Raw genomic sequence first — 22,113 nt, 5'->3', positions numbered from 1 at the left:
AAGACAATAAATAATGATACTAGAGAAATTGTATACGAAACACCAGGTAAGCTAACAGAATTCCTAGGGCCTAACTCTGGCTCTGGAAAAACAAATATCTGGGGTAATTAACGCAATCTATTAACTATTTCAAGTGGCATGTTTATTTCTTTAAGGTATCCCACTGCTATGGCTAATTTTATGTCAACTTGACACAGGCTAGAGTCACCTGAGAGGAGGGAATGCCAAGTGAGAAATACTTCCATAAGACTAGTATGTAGGCAAGCCTGTAGAGCATTTTCTGAAATAGTGATTGATGTGAGACAGCTCAGCCCACTGTGAGTGATGCCACCCCAGAGCAGGTGGCCTTGGATTTTATAAGAAAGCAAGCTAAGCAAGCCATGAGGAGCAAGCCAGTAAGCAGCACCTCTCCATGGCCTCTGCATTAGCTCCTGCCTCCAGGTTCCTGTCCTGCTTGAGATCCTGCCCTCACTACTTTTGATGGTGATATGGAACTGTGAGTGAAATAAACCCTTTCCTCCTCAAGGTACTTTTTGTTATGGTGTTTCATCACAGCAATTATAACCCTAAGACACCCTTTTCTTCCAGTATTTTTTATTCTATATATAAACAGGAAAACGACATACTGTCACGAAGTGTTGCGGCACAGGTGTGTGGATTTACATGGATACTTGGAAAGAAGACTCAGAGGCACCTTAAGAATGAATCTAGTCTTTCGAAGATGCAGGGGGATCCAGCCTCTAAGGACTGAAGCACTTCCCTTGGCCCAGGGCATTTATTTTTCTCAATGCTTACTTACACTTTAGCAAGTTGATTTCCACACGCTCAAAACAACCTGAAAGGAGCTCCCAAAAATACAATGCCAAGTGCAAATTCCTGGATTTACCAGGTACTATGGTTTGCCAGGTTTCCTGAACCAAGTTTTGCATAGGCCTTTGTATCCTTGGGAGACTCTGACACAAGACTCACATAGGGTGGCAAGAGAAACAAAAGGTATCAGTTAAACAAACAAAAAAAAAAAAAAAAAAAATTACAGCTAGGTGCTACTCTCTGGAGCCAGGCCAAGAGTAGCCCAGCAGGAATGCAGCCACAATATACCATGGAGCTCTGATTCATTCCTGAGCATTCCATATCCAGTTAATTCAAGAGGAAAGATATTCAGCCCAAGTTTCTGAGAAATTATTTTTTTAATTAGATTAGTACTGTTACCTAATATTCAGTCTGTCCTTTAAAATGTTACTATTTCTCTTAACAATCTCACTCTCTAATGAATCTTCCTTTCTTAAACTTCGTGTTTTAATTATAAAACCTACTCCAGATTTTAATCATAAAACATTTCAAGCACTAATCCCAAGTGTCACAGAGCATTTTTGCTACTATATTCCAAATTCTTTAGATCCAATGACTATTACCTGCTATCTGTGGAGTACTGAAGTTAACACAGAATTCCAAGTTTGCATTGTGCTAGTCACGCACAGAACTTCTGGCGCTGAAAACTATCAAATAAGCATGTCACAATTCTATGAACCTTTTCAAATGGAAAACACTGTTATTTACCTCATAGCATTGCTGGAAGGATTAAATGAGATAACATTATCTAAAAGGGTGTGGCTCGTAGTAACATTTTTTTAAAAGTCGGTTTCTTCCTTCTTTATTTCTCTGAGTACTCAGTACAATGTTGAGAACACAACACTCCCAATAAAAACTTTCTAAATATTCACTAGAACTTATGTTTCCTAAAATACGTATTTACATATTACATATTGTTATGGCTAATCTTGGTTTTCAACTAAACTAAAACACCAAGCAGCTGGACACACCTGTGAGAGATTTTTCTTGATTAGATCACTTAAGGTGGGAAGACTCACCCTAAATCTGGGCCACACCTTTTAGTGGTGGCCCACATAAAAGGACAGGAAAGAAAGAAGCTTTTGCTTTTTGCTTGCTTGCCTTCACTCTCACTAGCAAGTTCATCTATCCTGTTGGTAACTGCCATCAAGAGACAGCCATTGACTACCTGGATCACCCCTTAAAGTACTCTAATAGGTCTCGTAATATGGTTTCCACTCTCCTAGCTCTGTTCTTATAGAGATTAAATTTGATAATACATATATATTATGTTAACACACATGATAAGCAGTTTCACAGAGTATATGTATGCAAAGTTGTTATTTAGGAACACAAGAGCAAACAAGGAAAAAGTTAATGTCAAAAGTACTTCAAAGTAATTCAGTAACAATTTCAGACCGATCACTGTGGGAACGTTGTGGCAGAAAGACAAGACTAGGAACAGAGGAAGCTGCTTCTGCTAGAGTCTACTTCCATCCTGGTATCACAGGTTGCAAAATGATGGGGCTTACCAGTCCTGGCCTGCTTTCCTTAAAACCATTACCTATCACATCCTTTCCCTTTCTAAAGCAACAGTAAGCGATTCAATTACAAACAATTTAATTTTAATGTCTTCCCAATAGATAGTAAGCCAGAGTTTCTTTTAAAAGATTCAGAAAGACACTGAAATATTGTGAAAAGAAAAAGGCAACTTCTGACTATCCAGGGGCAACATTTGTCATGTGGGCACTCAATCTGCAGAAACCTGATCCTTCAAAAGCCATCTGACTAGACTTACACTGTCACTTTCTGATTTATTTTTAAATAAAGCATCTTATTTCTTATAGTGAGATATACCTACTATTAGACTTAATTTCCTATTTATCTAAAAGTTTACTCACAAATGGGAATAAGAACACATCCAGTCTTCAAAGGATTAAGTATATAAAATAGTCTAAGAAGGAATTCAGAGTAAAACCACTTATGAATGTGCATGGCACTGAACTTAACAGAATGTGGCAATCTACATAAAAAACATTTGTGGAGGGCTAGGTACCTCACCAGCAGTTTCCAAATGTGTGTTAGGTCCTGGGTTCGATCTCCACCACTAGCACAACAAAATTATGGAATATTAAAAACATAGAAATATTGAAAATATATAATATTGATATAATTTTTATTTTTACAAGTGTGTATGGATAATTAAAAAAAACAGTAATAATTCAGCTTCCCCATGTGAAAAATGGAGCAACTCTAAGATTTTTTTTTTCTGAGAGAAGTTATGGTATTTGCACAACATTCTTGCATTGCTTCCAAGTATTGCAGAAAAGAGACTATCTGAACATAAGAAACCAATTAGAAGACTGTTAACATAATCTAAGGAAAATTAATAAAGACCTGAGCTGGCTGGTAACAGAAAGAGCTGACTGACTGTTTATTTGCTTGAAGATATACATCTACCACCACACAATATAACCAGTTGCTCAAGCAAGGTATTAATTTCTGACTTAAATGCTTATGTAATTAATAATACCTTTCCTTCTTCCAAAGCCCTATCATCCAGAGCTTCTGGAGATACTTTATTTGTGCTCTAACAAATAAAGCTTGCCTGGAGATCAGAGTGCGGAGCTAGCCACTAGAGGCCAGGCAGTGGTGGCACATACCTTTAATTCCAGCACTTGGGAGGAAGAAACAGGAAGTGATATGGCTGGGCAGAGAGAGGAAGTGATAAGGCAGGGTGGAGATAGGAGCTTGGCCCCTTTCAGTCTGAGGATTCCTAGAGGTAAGTAGTCTTTCTAGTGGCTGGCTGCTCTGCTTCTCTGATCTTTCAGCTTTCACCCTGATATCTGATTTCAGGTTTTTATTATTAAGACCAATTAGAATTCGAGCTACAAGGGCTCATGTTAACAACTCAAAAATAAACTCTTAAGTAACCATAGCTAATACATGATGCTTCTTTCCTAAATTCTATGGCATTTGTTTTCTATAAAAATTAATTTTGGCAACTAACCCATTTTTTTCTTCCCCTACTATGTGTGCAATGTTAATACTATCCAGTCTCTATGTCAAATTCCTATATAAAAAACTTCATGCTCTAATCCTGTAGGCATCAAGTAAAACCATCAACAAACCTTTAAATATGAATTCTTCTGAACTCTCATAATCCACAGCTATGTAGGCAGCTTATGGCTCTCTAGATGTACCGGGTTATTGCTAAGTCATAAATCTCTCTCCCCATATATCTTGACTGGAACCATGAACTAATTTTTTATCCATATTTGAAATCTATATCTAATGTTTATTCAGGCTTAAAGATGATTTGGGTGGTTTTAAGACTATAATTTTCCACTTTCAAAACAAGGAAAAAATAGGTTATATAGAAAACATTCATTTTACAACCAGGTGGTGGTGGCGTACGCCTTTAATCCCAGCACTCGGGAGGCAGAGCCAGTGGATCTCTGTGAGTTTGAGGCCAGCCTGGTCTAAAGAGTGAGATCCAGGACAGCCACCAAAACTACACAAAGAAACCCTGTCTCGAAAAACAAACAAACAAACAAAAAAGGGAAACATTCATTTTTAAAAAATTGTCTAGAAATGTAGTTGTCCTCTTTTTTATAGAAGATATTAAAGGAAAGTCTTAGAAGAGACATTTTCAGGATGGACCAACACTTGCAACAGATAAGGCAGAGGGTTTTTTTGTTTTTGTTTTTGTTTTTTAAGATTTATTTATTTATTATATATACAGTATTCTGTTTTGCATGTAATCCTGCAGGTCAGAAGAGGGAGCCAGATCTCATTACAGATGGCTGTGAGCCACCATATGGGTGCTGGGAACTGAACTCAGGACATCTGGAAGAACACCCAGTGTTCTTAACCTCTGAGCCATCTCTCCAGCCCAGGCAGAGTTCTAAGAGGTGCTTCTTGGGACAGTTGGTGGTACACCCTGCTTCCCACACCATGCATAGTAAGAAGGAAGCATGTAAAACTGGATGAACCTGAAGATATCTAGGCAGTTATTCAGTCTTCCATAGAGGAATTATTAACACTCTGAAGTTTAAGAATCTAAAAATTCAGTGAAAAGATGATAGCTGTAAATATCAGAGACCATGGCTATGGGATAGAAAAGCTACTTTGCTTAAAATACCTGTAACAATGTGTGGTTTTAGCAGTATTTTTCAACCCAATACATATATTTTCTCAATGGTGACTTCACTCTAAGATTATCAGAAATAAGTCAAGTTTTAGAGTTATACTTTCTTTTTCTTTCTTTCTTCTTCTTCTTTTTTTTTTTTTTTTTTTGGAGACAGGGTTTCTCTGCATAGCTTCAGAGCCCATCCTGGAACTTGCTCTGTAGACCAGGCTGGCTGGCCTCAAACTCACAGAGATCCACCTGCCTCTGCCTTCCAAGTGCTGGGATTAAAGGTGTGTTCTACCACTGCCCGGCTGAGTTACACTTTCCTTTAAAAAATATATAAATTTCATCTCTACTTCACTGCATTTAGAAGGCACCTCATTCACAATCCATGTTTGATTTAATACATTCAAATAAGAAAAAAGGTCAACTGTTGTTATCTACATCCTTTAGTCCTTCATGAATTTCCATTCTGCATGCTAATGGGTACTTAGCAATTTAAGTACTGGTTCTTATTACTCTAAATCTATGAAAAGTGAAGATGAAAACTATCTGCTATTAGTAGATCTTAAACATTCCCCCAATACACATATTGGATGCTTGGTGCTTAGCCTGGAGCCCTTGGGAGATGGTGGAAACTTTAAGCGATGGGCCTGCTGGGAAGTCTTTATGCTACTGGTATCATATTCTTGAAGGTAGTTATAGGACCCTGGTCCTTCCTCTTTTTTGTTCCCTGGTCGTAAGGTAAAGCACTTTACTCTGGTACATGCTTCCACCATAAAGCAGTGCCTCACTATGAACTCAAAGCAAAAGGATGAACCTATCATAAAGGACAACCTCGAAAGTCATGACATAGCCAAAAGAAACCTTCCTCCCTTCAGTTGCTTTTTTTAGGCATTTTATCACAATGAGAAGATAAGTACATAATACATTAACTAACATAATATTCTAGTATGAAGGGAGGAAAAAGAATAACATTTAAATGATGGCAGAGTATGTGGTGGTATTTTGATTGTGTTCTAACAAATAAAGCTTGCCTGAAAATGAGAGTGCAGAGCTAAGACACTGGCTTGCCATAGAGGTCAGACAGTGGTGGCCACACCTTTCATCCCAGCAGGAGGGAGAGGTAGACAGATCCCTGTGAGTTCAAGACCACCCTGGGCCACACAAGATTGATCCAGTCTAAAAGAGAAACAGAGTCAGGCAGTGGTGGCACACACCTTTGATCCTAGCACTTGGGATCTCACCTGGGAAGGTGGAGACAGGAAGTGATATGGCTGGGCGGAGAGAGGAATATAAGGAGGAAGGAGACGAGACAAGAGCTGAGAGCCCTTTTGGCTAAGGATTTCAGAGAGGTGAGAACTAGTGGCTGGCTGCTCTGCTTCTCTTATCTTTCAGCTTTCACCCTTATATCTGAATCTGGGTTTTTACCATTAAGACCAATTAGGATTTGTGCTACAAGAGTATTGCAAGAATTTTGTTTTAAGAATTTATTTTATTCTTACTTATGTATGTGAGGGAGTTGTTTTGTGCCAGTAAATGCAGGTACTCAAGGAGGCGGGAGGCGTCAATTTCCCTGAAGCTGGTGTTACAGGCAGTTATGAGTCAACTGATACAGGGCCTGGGAGTTAAACTCAGGTCAGTATTATGCATTCTTAACTAATGAGCCATCTCTTCAGCCTTGGTCTATAGTAATATAGTTTTAATCCTAATATTTAAATACCAATACCTAGTAAGATTCTTAAACAAAACAGTGCCTCCAAAGGCTTCATTTTTTTTTTTTACCTAAAAAGGGGAAATTTATATAGTATGTTCTCAGATATTCAAGAATAACTATTAAAGTTTTAATATACAGATACAAGGAGATAAGATTAAACTACTTCACCTAATATAACTCAGACTAGTAAGTGGAACATATTCATGAACACGATAACCAAAAAAAACATGATACACACACCACCACCACCACCACCACCACCACCACCACCACCACCACCACCACCACCAGTTTGAGAAAGGCAAGGTAATAGTTTTGAAGGAGCTGGGGGGTGGCGCACGCCTTTAATCCAGCACTCGGAGCAAAGCCAGGCGGATCTCTGTGATTCGAGGCAGCCTGGCTACAAGTGAGCTCAGGAAAGGTGCAAAGCTACACAGAGAAACCCTGTCTCGAAAAACCAGAAAAAAAAAAAATAGTTTTGAAGGAATGAATGGGAAAGAAATTTAAATAGGAAGTAAAGGACAAAAAGAAAACTATACAGACAAATAGACGATAAAGACATTCCAACCAGAAGCCAAGACAGGAGCAGAAGAGCAGCAAAGTTTTGGGGAGTTATAAAAAGCTCAGCCCTGTTGAAGCAGAACTGCGGAGCAGAGGAGACATGAAGCAGGAGCTGAAAGGAGAGGCCAGATTGAAGAGATCCTGGTATGCTTCAGTAAGGAAGCTGGAAGCCATCCAGGAGGCACTGAAGATCCAAGGCAGGGTTTTCATGGGGGGATGGATGGCATAGTTAGGATATAATTTTAGAAATATCATTTTGACAGACAAGTAAAGGAAGAACATGAGTGGCACAAACTAGAGGCAGAGATTCTAGTTAAGAATCTGTATCAAAGATTAAAAGAGTGATCCCTTCCAGGAAAATAGTTAAAATTCTTATGCATGAGCCTACTTCATAGGTTCAAACATCAGAATAAAATCAGCAGAACCAGAAATGTACTGAGAGTGTGGTAAAGATGTGATGGAAAGGAAAAGAAGGGGAATGGATCCAGGTTTCTGCCCAAGCAGAGGCAGAACTGAAATACTGAATAACCAGGCAAAATAGACAACCGCCTTGAAGACAACCTAGGACAAGTAAAGGCTGTAAAACATCTATGGTGGCAATAACTTATAGTGAAATTAATGTGACAACATAATTCTCAGGAGAAAAGTTTGGTCTGAATACATGAAAAAGTAGGAATATGGCTGACAGTTTTTTAACTACAAATTCAGGAACAAGGTGACCACCCAGCTGTAATGTACCAAGTATTAAGTCCTGAGGCAGAAGTTTCTTAAATACTATACTATACACAAATTATACACTATGCAAAGGAAAACACAAGGACAGAGACAAACCTTACAGCACAGAAGGAAAGGCCATCTTAAAATCTTGGTCAGCAGATAAAATGCAGCCTTGATGCCAATCCAGGAAACAAATTAAAACTAAAAATTAAGTTTAAGTTTAATGAGGGACTTTAGCCAAGTATATTACCTTGGCATTTGAAGAAAAAAGGTCATTTTCCATGTTTTCATGCCCATTTCTCCTGAAAAAGCCAATCTAGTACAGACTTGCTGGCTCGCCTTTGCAACAGGTCTTAGTTCCTCTTTTAACAAATACCCTTCCTACTCCTGGAAAAACATTCTCATCTCTGAAGTTTTCAACAACAGGCCTTGCTCAGTTCTCCACAGCCTATTACCATTATTATAACCCATATATTCCCAGTCATATTTCCCCATGATTATCTACTCCATTAATCCATATGCCTTGAATCCCATCCTTGGGGATGCTGAAGCAAGAAGATCTCTGTCAGTATGAAGTTAGCCTAGTATACACAGCAAGATCCAAGCCAATCAGGGTTGTAAAATGAAACTTTGATAGGGGACCCAAAGCACAAAAACACACAAGTCTGCATTGAGTGAGTCTTAGTTTCCAAAGTCTAGATAAAAATCAATGCTAAACAAATGTGTATGTATGTTTTTCTTTTGTTTACCTGTCTTCTGCTTATAGGGACCTTAGCCATGAACCCAACAAAGGAAGAAAAGATTATTTACTTCTGCCCCTCCCCGACATTAGAAATGAGGTGGCCACTGGAGAAATCATCAAAAGTGGTTTTAATCAAATAGGTAAGGGAAGAAATTAGACTACAGTAGTTAAGAAGTACAATCAGGGGCTGGAGAGATGGCTCAGAGATTAAGAGCACTGGCTGTTCTTCCAGAGGTACTGAGTTCAATTCACAGCAGCCACATGGTGGCTCACAACCACCTGTAATGAGATCTGCATGCCCTCTTCTGGCATGCAAGTATACATGAAGATAGAGCACTCATATACATAAAATAAATAAATCTTTAAAGGAAAAAAAAAAGTGGAATCAGTGAGAACAGACTTTGAGAATTATTTTTCTAGATACTGGGACTAAACCCAGGGTCTTGCCCCCCCCCCTTTTTTTTCAAGACAGGGTTTCTCTGTGTTACAGCTCTGGCTGTCCTGGAATTCACTTTGTAGACCCGGTTGGACTTGAACTCACAGAGATCCACCTGGCTCTGCCTCCCAAGTGCTAGGATTAAAGGTGTATGCCATCACAGCTTGGCTCAACCTAGGGTTTTATGAATGCTAAACATATACTCTACCACTAAGTTATACCTCTAACCAGGACAATGTTATGAAGAAGGAAAGAAAATCAAATAGAAGATTGGAAAAAATTTTAAATCTTTCTAGTTCATATTATAATTTTTTCAAATGAGTAAAAAGCCTATTTCTGTGAAATTGCACTGAAGTTCATATAGATGTATACATGTTCATGTGTGAATCCACACACATGTACATATTAGCACTTGTATGTGAAGGCCAGATGTCAAGTACCTTCCTCAATGTCTCTCCACCCTACTTTAGAGGTAATCTCCCACTAAACCTAGATTGCACAGATTAGGCTGGATGGCCAAGCCATAAGCTCCATGAAGCAGCCTTTCTCTGCCACTGGTGACTTGGGATAAAGGCATGCTCTGATGCACCTGTTTTATATGGTCACTAGACAGTCAAACTCAAGGACTTACATGAGCATAGAAAGCAGATAACCAATTGATGTACCTCCTAAGTCAGCCCATACAGGAATATTTTTAATTAGTAGAAAAAAGGGGGACTCAAATTGTAGCTATCAATGAGATATATAGTATTTCTTTACATGTCTGAGAAATATTAAGGGTAGTTAAAGTATTTTAATTTTTAAAATTTATTTTTATTTATGTGCATGTGTGCACCTGTTTGCCTGAATATGTGTCATATGCATGAGGGTGCCCACAGGGGCCAGAAGAGGGCGTCAGATCCCCTGGAACCAGAGTTACAGATGGCTGTGAGCCACAGTCAACAAATGCTATTAACTGCAGAGCCATCTCTCTAGCCTCTTTGAGAACAATACTCTAATGTGGGCCAAGGCGAGTGAGGAACTAACTATGGGCCAAAGAAAAGAGGGTGTGCAGGTTTTTTCCATTAATGCCTCAAAAGCATTGTCACTCTCTGCTTTTAATACCTCCTTCTTTGTCTGAATTAGCTCTTGATTTACTTAATCGTCAAGGGCCTCCTCAAACTCCACCTTACAGAGCAGCACACAGAAGTCCAGTATGCTGATGAAGGAAATGTTACAATCCAAGTTTAAAAACATGATCTGTTACTTCCAATCATACTTAGAACATGTGCCAAAGTTGAAGTCTGGGCCATTTCTTTCACTCATATCCTTCCAATTAAGTATTATTTCCTTAATTATTTATATAATTTAAGGTTATAGTAAAGCTTTACAAATAAAAATATTTAAATAATGGTAAGAATCCTGAAAATTAGGGGTTCAACTACAACTTTACCTGTGAAAGTCAAGTACCAACAAGTACTTGGTTGTGCAAGTAAAAATTACAGATGTCAACTGCTATTTATTTTGTGGAGAAACTGTCAGTCACTAGCTAGGGTCTCTCTCCACAAGTACACATTTATTTCAGCCTCTGCCAGTGGAAGTGTTAGAGCAGATGTTGGCAGACTGTGACATACAGTATGTCTTTAAAACTTGCTGGGGTGTGAAATTTCATAAGGTCAAAAAATGCTGCATTTTGATCAGCAGATAGAGATTTTTCTGTACTCGTAGAAATTATTTCAGACAAACCAATAGAATTGCTAGTAAAATGGACAAACTAGGCAGGACATGGCAATTGTTTAAAAGATAATTTCTATCACTTTAATAAGCAAATGTTCAACCACAATACCTTTAGACTGAAAATGCATATCTTAAAGCAATTTAAAAACTCAGAAGATACTATTGCAACTGTCAAAATGATTTAAATAATTTCTTACTTACTAGAGCAATTAATATATAATGAACATATTTTGATGGGGAAAAGGCTGTTTTCTTTAATACATAAATATACATGCACATATATATGTGCATGTATACTTCATATAACGATAGGGAGCTTCATTTCAAAAAAAATAAAAAAATTCCCTACACAAAAATTCACTGACATGACTGCAGAGGGTTTTAAAATTAATTCTCAGGGAGGATCTGAGAGACATACCCAGGAGGGTAAAGGGAACAATCAAAATATGCTGCATATAAAAAATTTTTAGATAAAAAACTTAGAAAAATAAAATAAAGTTAGTATTCTTCAATTATTTGTAACTCTATATTCTTTTAAGTTTATTTTTAAAACTGAAAATAAAAGTTTTAAGTTCCTTTATGGTAAACTGAATTTTGTAATACTGAAAATTTTCTAGGATTTTTCTTTGGTGATTTAATTATGTTCATAAGTTCAATTCTCCCTATTTTTTTCAACTATATCTAATAGATAACATTCAACCAACACACAGTACAGGTTGTCTAGTTAAAATTTCTAACACTATAGACTCCGCCTAGTTCTTACATACTCCAATTTGAACTTGAAAATGCTTTACTTCTAGTTTAACATTGCAAGATCTTTTCATTGGATCGGTAAGGATAAAGTATCTAAAAGCTTGATCATAACATAAAAATAAGAATAAAAGTAACAATTATCATAGTCATCTTTCAGTAAACAAATTCAAAAAAGACAACATTTGTAAGTAAACTATGAGCATTGTTAGATATTCATAAGAAATACAAATACGACTAAAAACATAAAATAATCCCAGAAAAGGTTTCTAATAGAAAACATTTATATACTCAATCAACTAACCAACCAACCTTTGTGACAGGGAATTCTGGAAGGAAATGTAGTTAAGTAGCATAACACCTTACAACCAAGATCACAGGTCCTTGTGTGAAAAACATAAGGCACATAGTTGGGCGATTATATTTATCATATTCAAACTCTAAATATGAAAAATAGTAAACGATACTGCACTGCACACAATTTAAGTCTCTATCTTAAGGAGCTGAAAAATCTTACAGAATTGGTAATTTCTTTGCAATTAAATATAAACTTTTGCACTGTTTTTCAGAACATTAACATACATGACACATAAAGCCATGCAAATCAATAGACCCAAGGTGAATTAACAATGATATACACTTACTTGCCACTGAAAAGTTGTTGAGGGGATAAGGTAAGTCCACATCTTGAGGTTTCTCTTTATAGCCTATGAATGAACCATCTGTCTTCAAAAGGAAATATCTTGGCCTCCAGTTTTTTATATATTCTCCTACATGAAGAAAGCACACATGTTAATGCAAAAAAAAAAAAAAATGAAGTTACTTTTGTTTAGAAAATAAATTATGATAGAACATGTCCTGAATATTGGCCTCCCAAATTTTAGTGAGGCAAATTTTCTTTTAATTTGACTTATAAAAGACAGTAAGTCAGTCTATCATGAAGATTCAGTAAAAACTGTTTTTAATAATTTCATACTTTACTCATTTGCACCATTACTCCTTCAGAAAATCATTCATCTGAATACACATTCTGTTCAGTTTTTCATCTTATCAGACAGTTGCTAAAGCATCTATTCAGCCATCTCGGAAAGCCCTGGTAAATAACCCACAGTGTTTATGAATTTCAAGGAAAAACACAACATAAGCAGAGTGTGAAAGACATGTTTCATCTTCATGACCAATAATATTGCTTTTTGTTTTTCAAAAAAGGATGAAGAGTTAATTCCTTTTCTTTTTTAAGACAGAGTCTCACTGCTATATAGCCCAAGGTGGCCTCAAACTCTGAATCTTCTTGCCTCAGCCTCCAGGGTATGGGGTTATTATAGGGTGTGTTTCCTTGTTAAATCTTGACCTTAACTTCCTCTTTCTAAGAAAATAATGTTTCACATATGCTATAGACAAGTCACAAAGATGAAAGAACATGAGCTAATAAAGCCCAAAACCACATCATACTTAACATATAGAAACAAATACAACACACAGCCATTATGGAGCATGACTAACAGTAGATAAACGTACACTTTATTAATTTACATATTTGCTCCTCTCTATCCACCAAACTAGGCTCAACTTTGAAATAGCGGAGGTAACTCTAACTTAATGGCGGCACGTCAGGCACAGCAGTTCCCACTTCTTTCTTAGCACTTGGGGAGGCTGAAGCAGAAGCATCACCATGAACTCTAGGCTTTCCTGAGCTACGAAGCAAAATGGGGTGGGTTGGGGGCGTTACAGAGTGAGTGAGTAAGGGAGGAAGAGGAAGAAGAAAAAGCGGAGGAGGAGGAGGAGGGAATCATGTGACTGTCTCCTGATACTAAATCTCAAATGCTGAATCTCACAACTACAAAAATCTGAAAAGTTTACTTTTGCTACAAAGCAGCTTCTTCTTTTGACCAAGTTTAAACCTAGCATTTGACCTCTGCCATGCCTTACAGGACCAGGGGCTAAGTCAGAATGGACTCCCAAGAAGTCTCTCCTGCCAGCCTTACCTAAGCTGGCCTGTTATTGCCTTACATCCACTCTACTAATGTTCTTAACTGCTTTCTCCAGGCTACTCACCACAGCTTCTACTAACAAACCACCTCCAAATTAATCTTCCCTATGTTTGATTTCATTGGATTTTATCATTCTTCTGCTCTAACACAACTTGATGGACATGTGGAGCTTTCCTTAAATCCCAGCACTCAGAAGGAAGAGGCAGAGGCAGAGGCAAATGGATCTCAGTGAGTTCAAAGCCAGCCTGGTCTATAGAGAGAAAGTTCTAGGACAGCCAGTGCTACATAGTGAGATCCTTTCTCAAAAAACAAAAAAAATAAAAACAAACTCATTACATTTAATGTAACATATATACATTTAAAAAACTATCTTCTGAGCCAGTGTGGTGGCATGTACCTGTAATCCTAGCACTAGGAAAGAAAAAACCTCAAGTTGAAGCCTACACCTACCTGTCTTTTAGTAAGAAAAGCAGCACTGTATAGCTTTTCTACCTACCTCTTAAATATAAGTAATTGGGCTTATTTTCTACTAATACATTCAATCTATGAAGGTATGTTGTTCTGGCTGAAATATAAGGGGGAAATGCAACTGAAAAAGGGAAGACTATTCAAATAGCTATGGGCAATGCTAGGATTACAAGTACATGCCATTATGCTGGCTCAGAGAACAGTAGTATTGACTACTACTACACTAGAATTCAAAATAAGGGGTAGTTTCTCAAATATGTATGGTGATGTGAAATTTGCAACTTTACCAATGCACTCTGTTAGATGAATGCCCATTTACTCAGATTCCACTTTGAATAACTCTTGTACATTGTGCACAATTTAAAAAATCATGCATTAGTCATACAGATACTAGTTTACTGATTTAAGCAGTTCAACTTTCACAGTTGAAACCCTATATATAGTTAGTTATATTTGTTACTGTTAACCGATTTCATTTTTTAAAATCTCTTTTTAAAGTACTGGAAGCTTTAAAGCTCATGAGAGTGGACATATTTTGAAAATTCTAATCTTTGCTCTTGAAGATCAATTTTCATAATCCTAGCAAATACCAATCTTTGTTTACTTGCAGTGATATACTCTAGTACCCTCTACTTACTATCACTTGACTAATAGTCCTATTAAATAAATGAAAGATGCATATATAAATATTTGACACATGTATATAGGTAGATGAAAGAAATTTTAACACACACACACACACACACCCGATGCCATCTACACTTAGCTATACTGGGATTACAGGTCTGAACCACTGCACCCAGCTCTTGCCATGGGTGCTGAGGATCTGAACTCAAGTCCTTTTGTTTGTACATCAAGTACTATACAGACTAAGCCATCTTTCCTAGCCTCCATAATCTTACTTTTACAGATAGAACTTGCATTTGAGCTCATACTCAATACATTAAAACCAAGTTATCTTTCTTTTGTATTTACGCTCATAGATTTCAACTAATTTAGGAGATAGCTTCTTTATGATTGAAACAAAATGTCAAAAAAAAAAAAAGCAACAAGAAGTTTTTCTGTGGTCAGTCACTAACATGCATTCAAATTTTGGAGGAACTCTCCTGGTAAACTGTTGCTGGACACTGTAGGGACCAGGGATAACATTTCCAGCACAATGTTTTCCTAAGTTATTAGCTACTATTCCCTGTGCATCTACTTCTTTCTTACCCTCTTTGAATAGAGGTTGTATCTACTTTGAAATCCACTGTTACCAACACATACAGTCAGGCTTTGCCTATTGTCAGAGGTGTTCTCCATTATGTCCTTAGGCAATTTTGTCACTATATAAACATTATCTACCATACATTCTAGATCATACAGTCTACCACATACCTAATCCCTGTGTCTGTGTGTATAATATATGTGTGTAGCCTATTGCTCTTGGGATTACAATGAACAAAACAGTAAGATTACATCAAGAAGAAATGATGCAACTGAAAGCCAGGATAAATAAACACAAGTTACTCTTGGTCGAACAAAGTGCACTAGTTTACAGTATGCATTTTTTAATTAAGTAGAAGTAACTCTAAAATAATGATTAAAAGCATAGTAGAGAAAAAATATAAGCCAATTGCTATAAGCCAATAAGTCAAATTGTTAACAAGAATTATACATTATATATAATTATGGCATTTATTTGCACAATCAACTGCAAAGATTTGTTTATACCAAAATCACCACAACCACATAAGTAATGACTTTAACTATAACTACGCTATTAGGCAACAGGATTTCTCAGTTTTATTATCAGTATCATAGGACCACAATTCCATGTATGGTCTTCCAATTTCCCAAAAAGGATTCTGTTATTTTGGGGTTCTGTAATGAGCTAAATGATAGATTTTCAAAAGAGGTATAAATCCCAATCTCTGGAACTTGTGAATATTGCCTTATACAACAGAAGACAGTATCATCTCATTTTCTAAGAGAGGCAAAGAGAGTACAGATTTTTAGAACAGCTTCTCCTAGATTATCTGGTGGAGCCCATATCAAGTTTAAAGTGCTCTTAGACAAACAGATTTGACAGAGGAGTAAACAAGACATATGGAGCAACGGAGGAGGCAGGTGACCATGGGGGCAATGACAGGAGATTCAGCACAAGCTAGGAAATACCTGGAGCCTCCAGAAACTAAAGAAATAAAGAACAGATTTTGTCCTAGAGCCTTTGAAGGAAGAATAACCTTGCTCATGTCTTGTTTTCTATGCTCTGGCCTCTGCAACTATGACAGAAAATGTTCTGTTATTGTACGTCATCATTTTTATTATTTAATGTACCAACCCAAGGAATTAAAGATCACTCTTATATACTATAATCAAAGACTTGGCTATACAAAAACCACAAAAGTAAATCTAATGATCTATTATGATTTCAGCATAAGAGAGAAGGATCCAGACTCAATTTCTTGTAAATGCAAAGGAAAAGCTCTAAACCATTCTTATAAGCAATAAATAGAGAGTTCTATTTGTGTACTGTAGGATTGAAAGAAAATGGTTTGTTTGTTTTTTTGGTTTTTTGAGAGTTCTGAGTTCTACTAACTTATGATGCTTCTAGAGTTGAGTCTCTGCCAACTTTCTTATTATTTAATAATTTATTTCTTGTATTACAACAAATAATCCAGTTTTGAGTAGATTGTCACTATTTAAAAAATAATATAAATGCTATTTTCTTTTAGCTCTCAGGTTGTTTCAATGCATATTACAGATTTTCCACCTAAAATCTGACATCCTATTCAAATGGACCATATTGGAGGAAGGGTGATATACATTCAACTCAGGATCTCCCAAAGTTACAGTTGTTCCATCTAGCGTCAAATTATATCATTTGATACCTTCATTTTAAATTCACACATATAAACCTTATTTCATTATTCATTAGTACTTTGTTGAGAATCATCACTGTAACTTTTAAAAGCTGAAGGCATCAGAAATTACCAAAGTAGGAATTAGGAGCATATGTGCCTGGACCTAAATCAGATTCAATGTTCCAATAGCTTCTGATCTGCATTTCCTGGAGATGTCTATATTTGTTCAGATATCTAACTGGAAAAGATGCTTATACATAATCAAGGCTTCCCCTCTTAAAAATGAAATGGGATGGTAAATATCTGATTCTGTCTTAAGGTTAGGTTGTATTGAAGAACCTGATAATAGCTCTAGGCTATGAGAAGCACAAAGTTAGACGCCAGATGAAAGATGTGCCAGTGGAGAATACTGCATACTCATGTGCTGGAAACCTATCTTCAACAGTGTATGTGAACATGGACTAACCTAATAATATAGAATAATAACTAGATAAAATAATTCTGACCTTATTAAAACAAATACAGATGAAATCCAGATGAAATATTTGATATTTTAGCACTATTTTTCACAAATCTCATAAAATAACCATTTAGAATTCAATTATACAAAATCATCATATTAAGAATATGCTACTTATAACATAGGATGGGACATGAGTTTTTCATATTTCCTCCATAGAAATTAAAGACCCTAATTACTAACAGTGAATAAACTTAAATTATTAAGATATACATGTGATATTGCTGTTTAAGTTTCCAGTGGACATTCCTACTTGATGTATCAAAAATTAAAAAGCTACTCAAAATTCTCAAGCTAGGCTTCAGGAATTTTTTTAGGACTTTTTAAAATATATACTCTATTTCATGATTCTCTCAGTGGCTAGGCATAGTAGTACTCACTTATACTCTGGAGGCTGAGGCAGGATTTTGTGTTTGAGGTCATCCTGAGTTACACAGTGCAACTGTTTCCAAAGAGGAAAAAAAAAAAAAATCTCTAAGTAAAACACTGTAATGTAATGGTTTGGAGCAAGACTCTGGGGGCACACAACTTAGATGTGAATTGTGATTACATCACTAAACTAAGAGAATTTACCCTGTCCACATCTCAATTGGAAAAAGAGAATCATCACTATGCCTACTCAAATTATGTAAGGACATAATATAGAAACTCTTGAAATATTTCTTGGCATACATTAAGTACTACATTTTGTTAATAAATGGAGCCACCACTAACTAATATAACTTATAATCAGCACTGTACTTATTCAGGAATATTCATAGAATCACAAAACATTAATAAATGTATACCATCAACCAAAAAAGGTCTTTTGAACTGGTGACAGGTATATAAAACTTTTTTTAATTTTAATTTTTGTTATTTTAATCCATAAGGGAGGAGGATACATGCATGGTGAGTGCAAGTACGGGAGGAGGATACATGCATGGTGAGTGCAAGTACCCTTCGAGTCCAGAAGAGGATGATAGATCCCCTAGAGCCGGAAACAGGCAGTTGGGAGCAGCCTGACAGGGGTGCTAAGAATCAAACTCAAATCCTCTCAAGAGCAATGCATGCTTTTCAACACAGAATAGCTATCTCTAGCCCTGAAATACTGTTATTAACAAAAAAGGAAAAAGAAAAAATTATGCAATTTGCAATGTCTAACTTACAGTATTAGTTCAAATCATAACACTTCTTTAAGACAAAGATAAAACAGCAGAAAGGTAAACAGAAGTCTCACAGCTTTCACAACTTCTTTCCTTTATTAATGGGATTTCCCTGACCTTCCCAGGCTTGTCCTGAACAGAGCTCAAGCAATCCTCTAGCTTTAGCCTCCCAAGTCCTAGTCACACACCACCTGGTCTTTATGAACTGATAAACATTAAATTTAAGACTTTCTAGGAGCTCAGGAGATGTACAAACCTGACCACCAGAGTTCCGGTCCCAGAACCTACATAAATGTCAGGCTGTGATCCCAGCATGGCTGAACTAGCAGAACCGGCAGGCTCTAGGTTTGAGTATATAAGGCAGGGAGTGGTAGGAGAAGGCAGCTGACTTCCACACTCACATGCACACAAATGTGTGTTCATCTCCATACTTGGGTGCTCACTCTCATACTTGTTCATGCATGCATGCATACATGTGTGAGTGTGTGCACGCACGCATGCGCGCGCACACACACACACACACACATTCAATTCTAATAAATGCTTTTATATATTTAAAAAAGGGGGTCTGGTGTGGGATAACTCATCCCTAACAGGCCTGAGGGACAGTAAGCCCAACCAGTAATAAGACACTGGTTGTCTTTCTGAGAGCCAACCTGGGTCTGCCTAAGGGGCTTAGCAACAGCAGCTGAGACATGATTTAGAGATAACCTGGACCAGTGAGAAGCAGGCAGGTCACACCAGCAAATGCATATTCATCAGACCTTTCCCCAGGGTGGGGTGGAGGGTATATAACACTTGCCTCTTTCTGAATAAACTGAGCTTGTTGTTTCAACATTCTCCCGGAGTCTGTATCATTGACTCTGTGCCTACTTGGCCCCCTCCCCCAAAGGGAGTAACAGCACAGGACCCTGCTGCAACCTAGCACCTTTCACTAAAGACAAAACTTACATCTTTCCATAAACTGTCTGCAACAGTATGCTTAAAGTCTTCATGGGCTTCATTTTTTTTAACTGAAGACAAAAAGATGCTTAATGCTAACATTAGAATAAGTATCTGTTTAACCTCATGGTTCACATCATAGTAAATATTTAGATTTTTTTTGACAGATGCAATCTAAACTTAAACACCTGAGCTTCCTAAATGTATAAAGCAGAATTTTTTTCTACAGTGTATTTTGTAAGTAAATGTTATCCCCCTAAACAAAAAATATTGTACAATGCAGCATTATATGATATAGCTTAACTATCTTAAAGCCAAATATTATATAGGAAAGTACATTATGTTAAATATAGCATGACATCTGCAATCTTTAAAACTGCCTGTTTCATTTCTATACAAAGGAGTCAAAAAAGCTATGAATGGAAGTCTGTTCATGTCCTCAGGGAGAAGAAACAGGTTTCTCATTGAACTTACCGTATTTTGTAGATGTCTTAAAAATAATCCTGATAATTTTATTTTGTATTCTTCATAATGAAGTATCATAGTACTTTGTAATTGCAAAGGACTATATAAAAATACAATTTTTAAAAGTGAAATTTTGTCCTTATAAAATATATTATTGAAATTTAAGGAATATCGTTTATAATTCAGAGAATAGTAAATCATTCCGTTAAGAATGATGCTCAGTAGGTTATTCTCATGTTTATTCAACTTGTTAAATGAGACAAAGATGATCCAAAAGAAATTAAAGAGGTTTTAGTTATATTTCAACATATAGCCTAAGACATTAATCACCTTATATCTGCACAGTGATATTATATAAGAATGTATACAAACACTCATACACATATATAGTTTAGTTTTTCCAATTTTTAAAAATTTTAATGTTAGATTGTCACTTCCTTTTCACTAAGTCATTCAAATATGTTATTTCTTTGCCCTTCAGTAAATGAAAAGTGATAAATTCTTTTGTGATCTCTACTAATGTCACTAAATAACTGTAATTAACTGGCTTGAATATGTGTTAGTTTCAATAAGCTAAAAAAGGAAAACTGGATTTGTCTACAAAACACAACAAAGGTAATATGGGCTCCAGGTCACTCATTCTAAGTGGTCAATGAGCACCACAGATCACAGACTATGCTTGAAAACATGTTTTTAGAATTTAAGAAAAGGTGTATAATAAGGTTAAAGACCTGACTACTCCTGAGGACCCAGTTTCAGTCCCCAGCACTCACATGGTGGCTCACAACTACCTGTAACTCCAGTTTCAGGGGACTTAGCGCCCTCTTTTGGCCTCTGCATTTATAGTGTATAGACGTACATGCAGACAAAACGCCCATTCACAGGAGAAAAAAAAAAAGCCTTAAAACATTATTTAGTGCTGAAATACATGCAAGTATTAAGAATGTAGAAATGAATGATGCAGGTATAGTCCAACACTCATAAAATTTTAAGTCTAGTAAGAAGTTTTTAAGAATGAAATGTACAAAGAGAAGATGGGAGAGATTTTAGTGAGAAATAAAGCTGGGCTCTGGCACACATCTGCAATCCCAGACACTCAGGAGTCTGAGGAAAGAGGATCCCTTGAACCCAGAAGTTTGAGGTCAGCTTTGACAAAATAGTTTAGGACACAGATGCACTCAAAATAATAAAAAAAAAGTTTTCTATATAAAAATGTATTTACTCATTCTTGATGAAGAACAGCTGTATCATTTTCCTTCATTGATTCCTTCAATGAAGGAATTATTTCCTTCTTTAACTAACCAGTGTTGAACTATGAGATCTATGCAATGACTTTAACCACAGTAAATAACAACATTATCTCTGATTCTCTGCCATTTCCAAATATCTATACATGTGCCTAGAGAAAGAGTACTTGATACTCTTTGTTGTCTGGGGGTGATTTTAGTACACAATCTTTCAACATTTCAGCATTCTATTGCTGCTATGCTAACTCTAAGATGAAGAGGCACTACCTGGTCTCATCTTGCAGAAGTTTGTCTGCTCCTGGACTGGACATTATCACCACTACAACTGGCAACATAGAAGTTGTTTACAACTTTGGTGACTCTGCTGCTTTGTACTTCCAAAATGCCTTAGAAGCTTTCCAGATGTACCCACATTTCTCTGCTTTTCCATATGTTCCTTCATGATTATTTTGAGAAATACATTATAGTCAAGAAATTCTGCTTCCACTGAATAATGCATGAACTTGTCGTTTTTATATTAAGTATAGTTTTCATGTCTACTTCCTAAGGAAGGCTAGGGTCCATGTTTTGCTTTGAAGCTAAAGCCCTTAAAAAAAATCTAGGAACAGAATAATGTAAGACAGTTGTTCTCAGCCTGTGGGTTGTAACCCCTTTGAGGGCTGAATGACCCTTTCACAGGGTCACCTAAGACTAGTGGAAAATAGATACTTACATAATGATTTTATAACAGTAGCAAAATTACAGTTATGAAGTAGCAATAAAAATAATTTTATGGTTGGGGGGCTCACCACAACATGAGGAACTGTATTAATGGGCTGCAGCATTAGGAAGGTGGAGAACCACTGCTGTAAGATGTTAGAACTTCAACTTCTCTAAGACCTCAGTGTGGT

At 36.6% G+C, this 22,113-nt stretch overlaps 1 protein-coding gene across 4 annotated transcripts in view; it reads right to left on the bottom strand.

Annotated features, from left to right (window-relative positions):
* Akt3 (AKT serine/threonine kinase 3) overlaps nt 1-22,113 on the bottom strand; it is a 244,883-nt gene that overhangs the window by 107,430 nt on the left and 115,340 nt on the right. For all 4 annotated transcript variants that reach the window (XM_028865526.2, XM_028865528.2, XM_028865530.2 and 1 more), the window contains one exon: nt 12,244-12,369. In XM_028865526.2, coding sequence (XP_028721359.1) covers nt 12,244-12,369 — 126 coding nt within the window. The remainder of the gene's footprint in view (nt 1-12,243; nt 12,370-22,113) is intronic.

This window comes from Peromyscus leucopus, chromosome 15, assembly GCF_004664715.2.
Source record: "Peromyscus leucopus breed LL Stock chromosome 15, UCI_PerLeu_2.1, whole genome shotgun sequence".
NCBI lineage: Eukaryota > Metazoa > Chordata > Mammalia > Rodentia > Cricetidae > Peromyscus > Peromyscus leucopus.
Note: the sequence above shows the minus strand (reverse complement) of the source record. Positions and strands in the feature narration are given on the sequence as shown.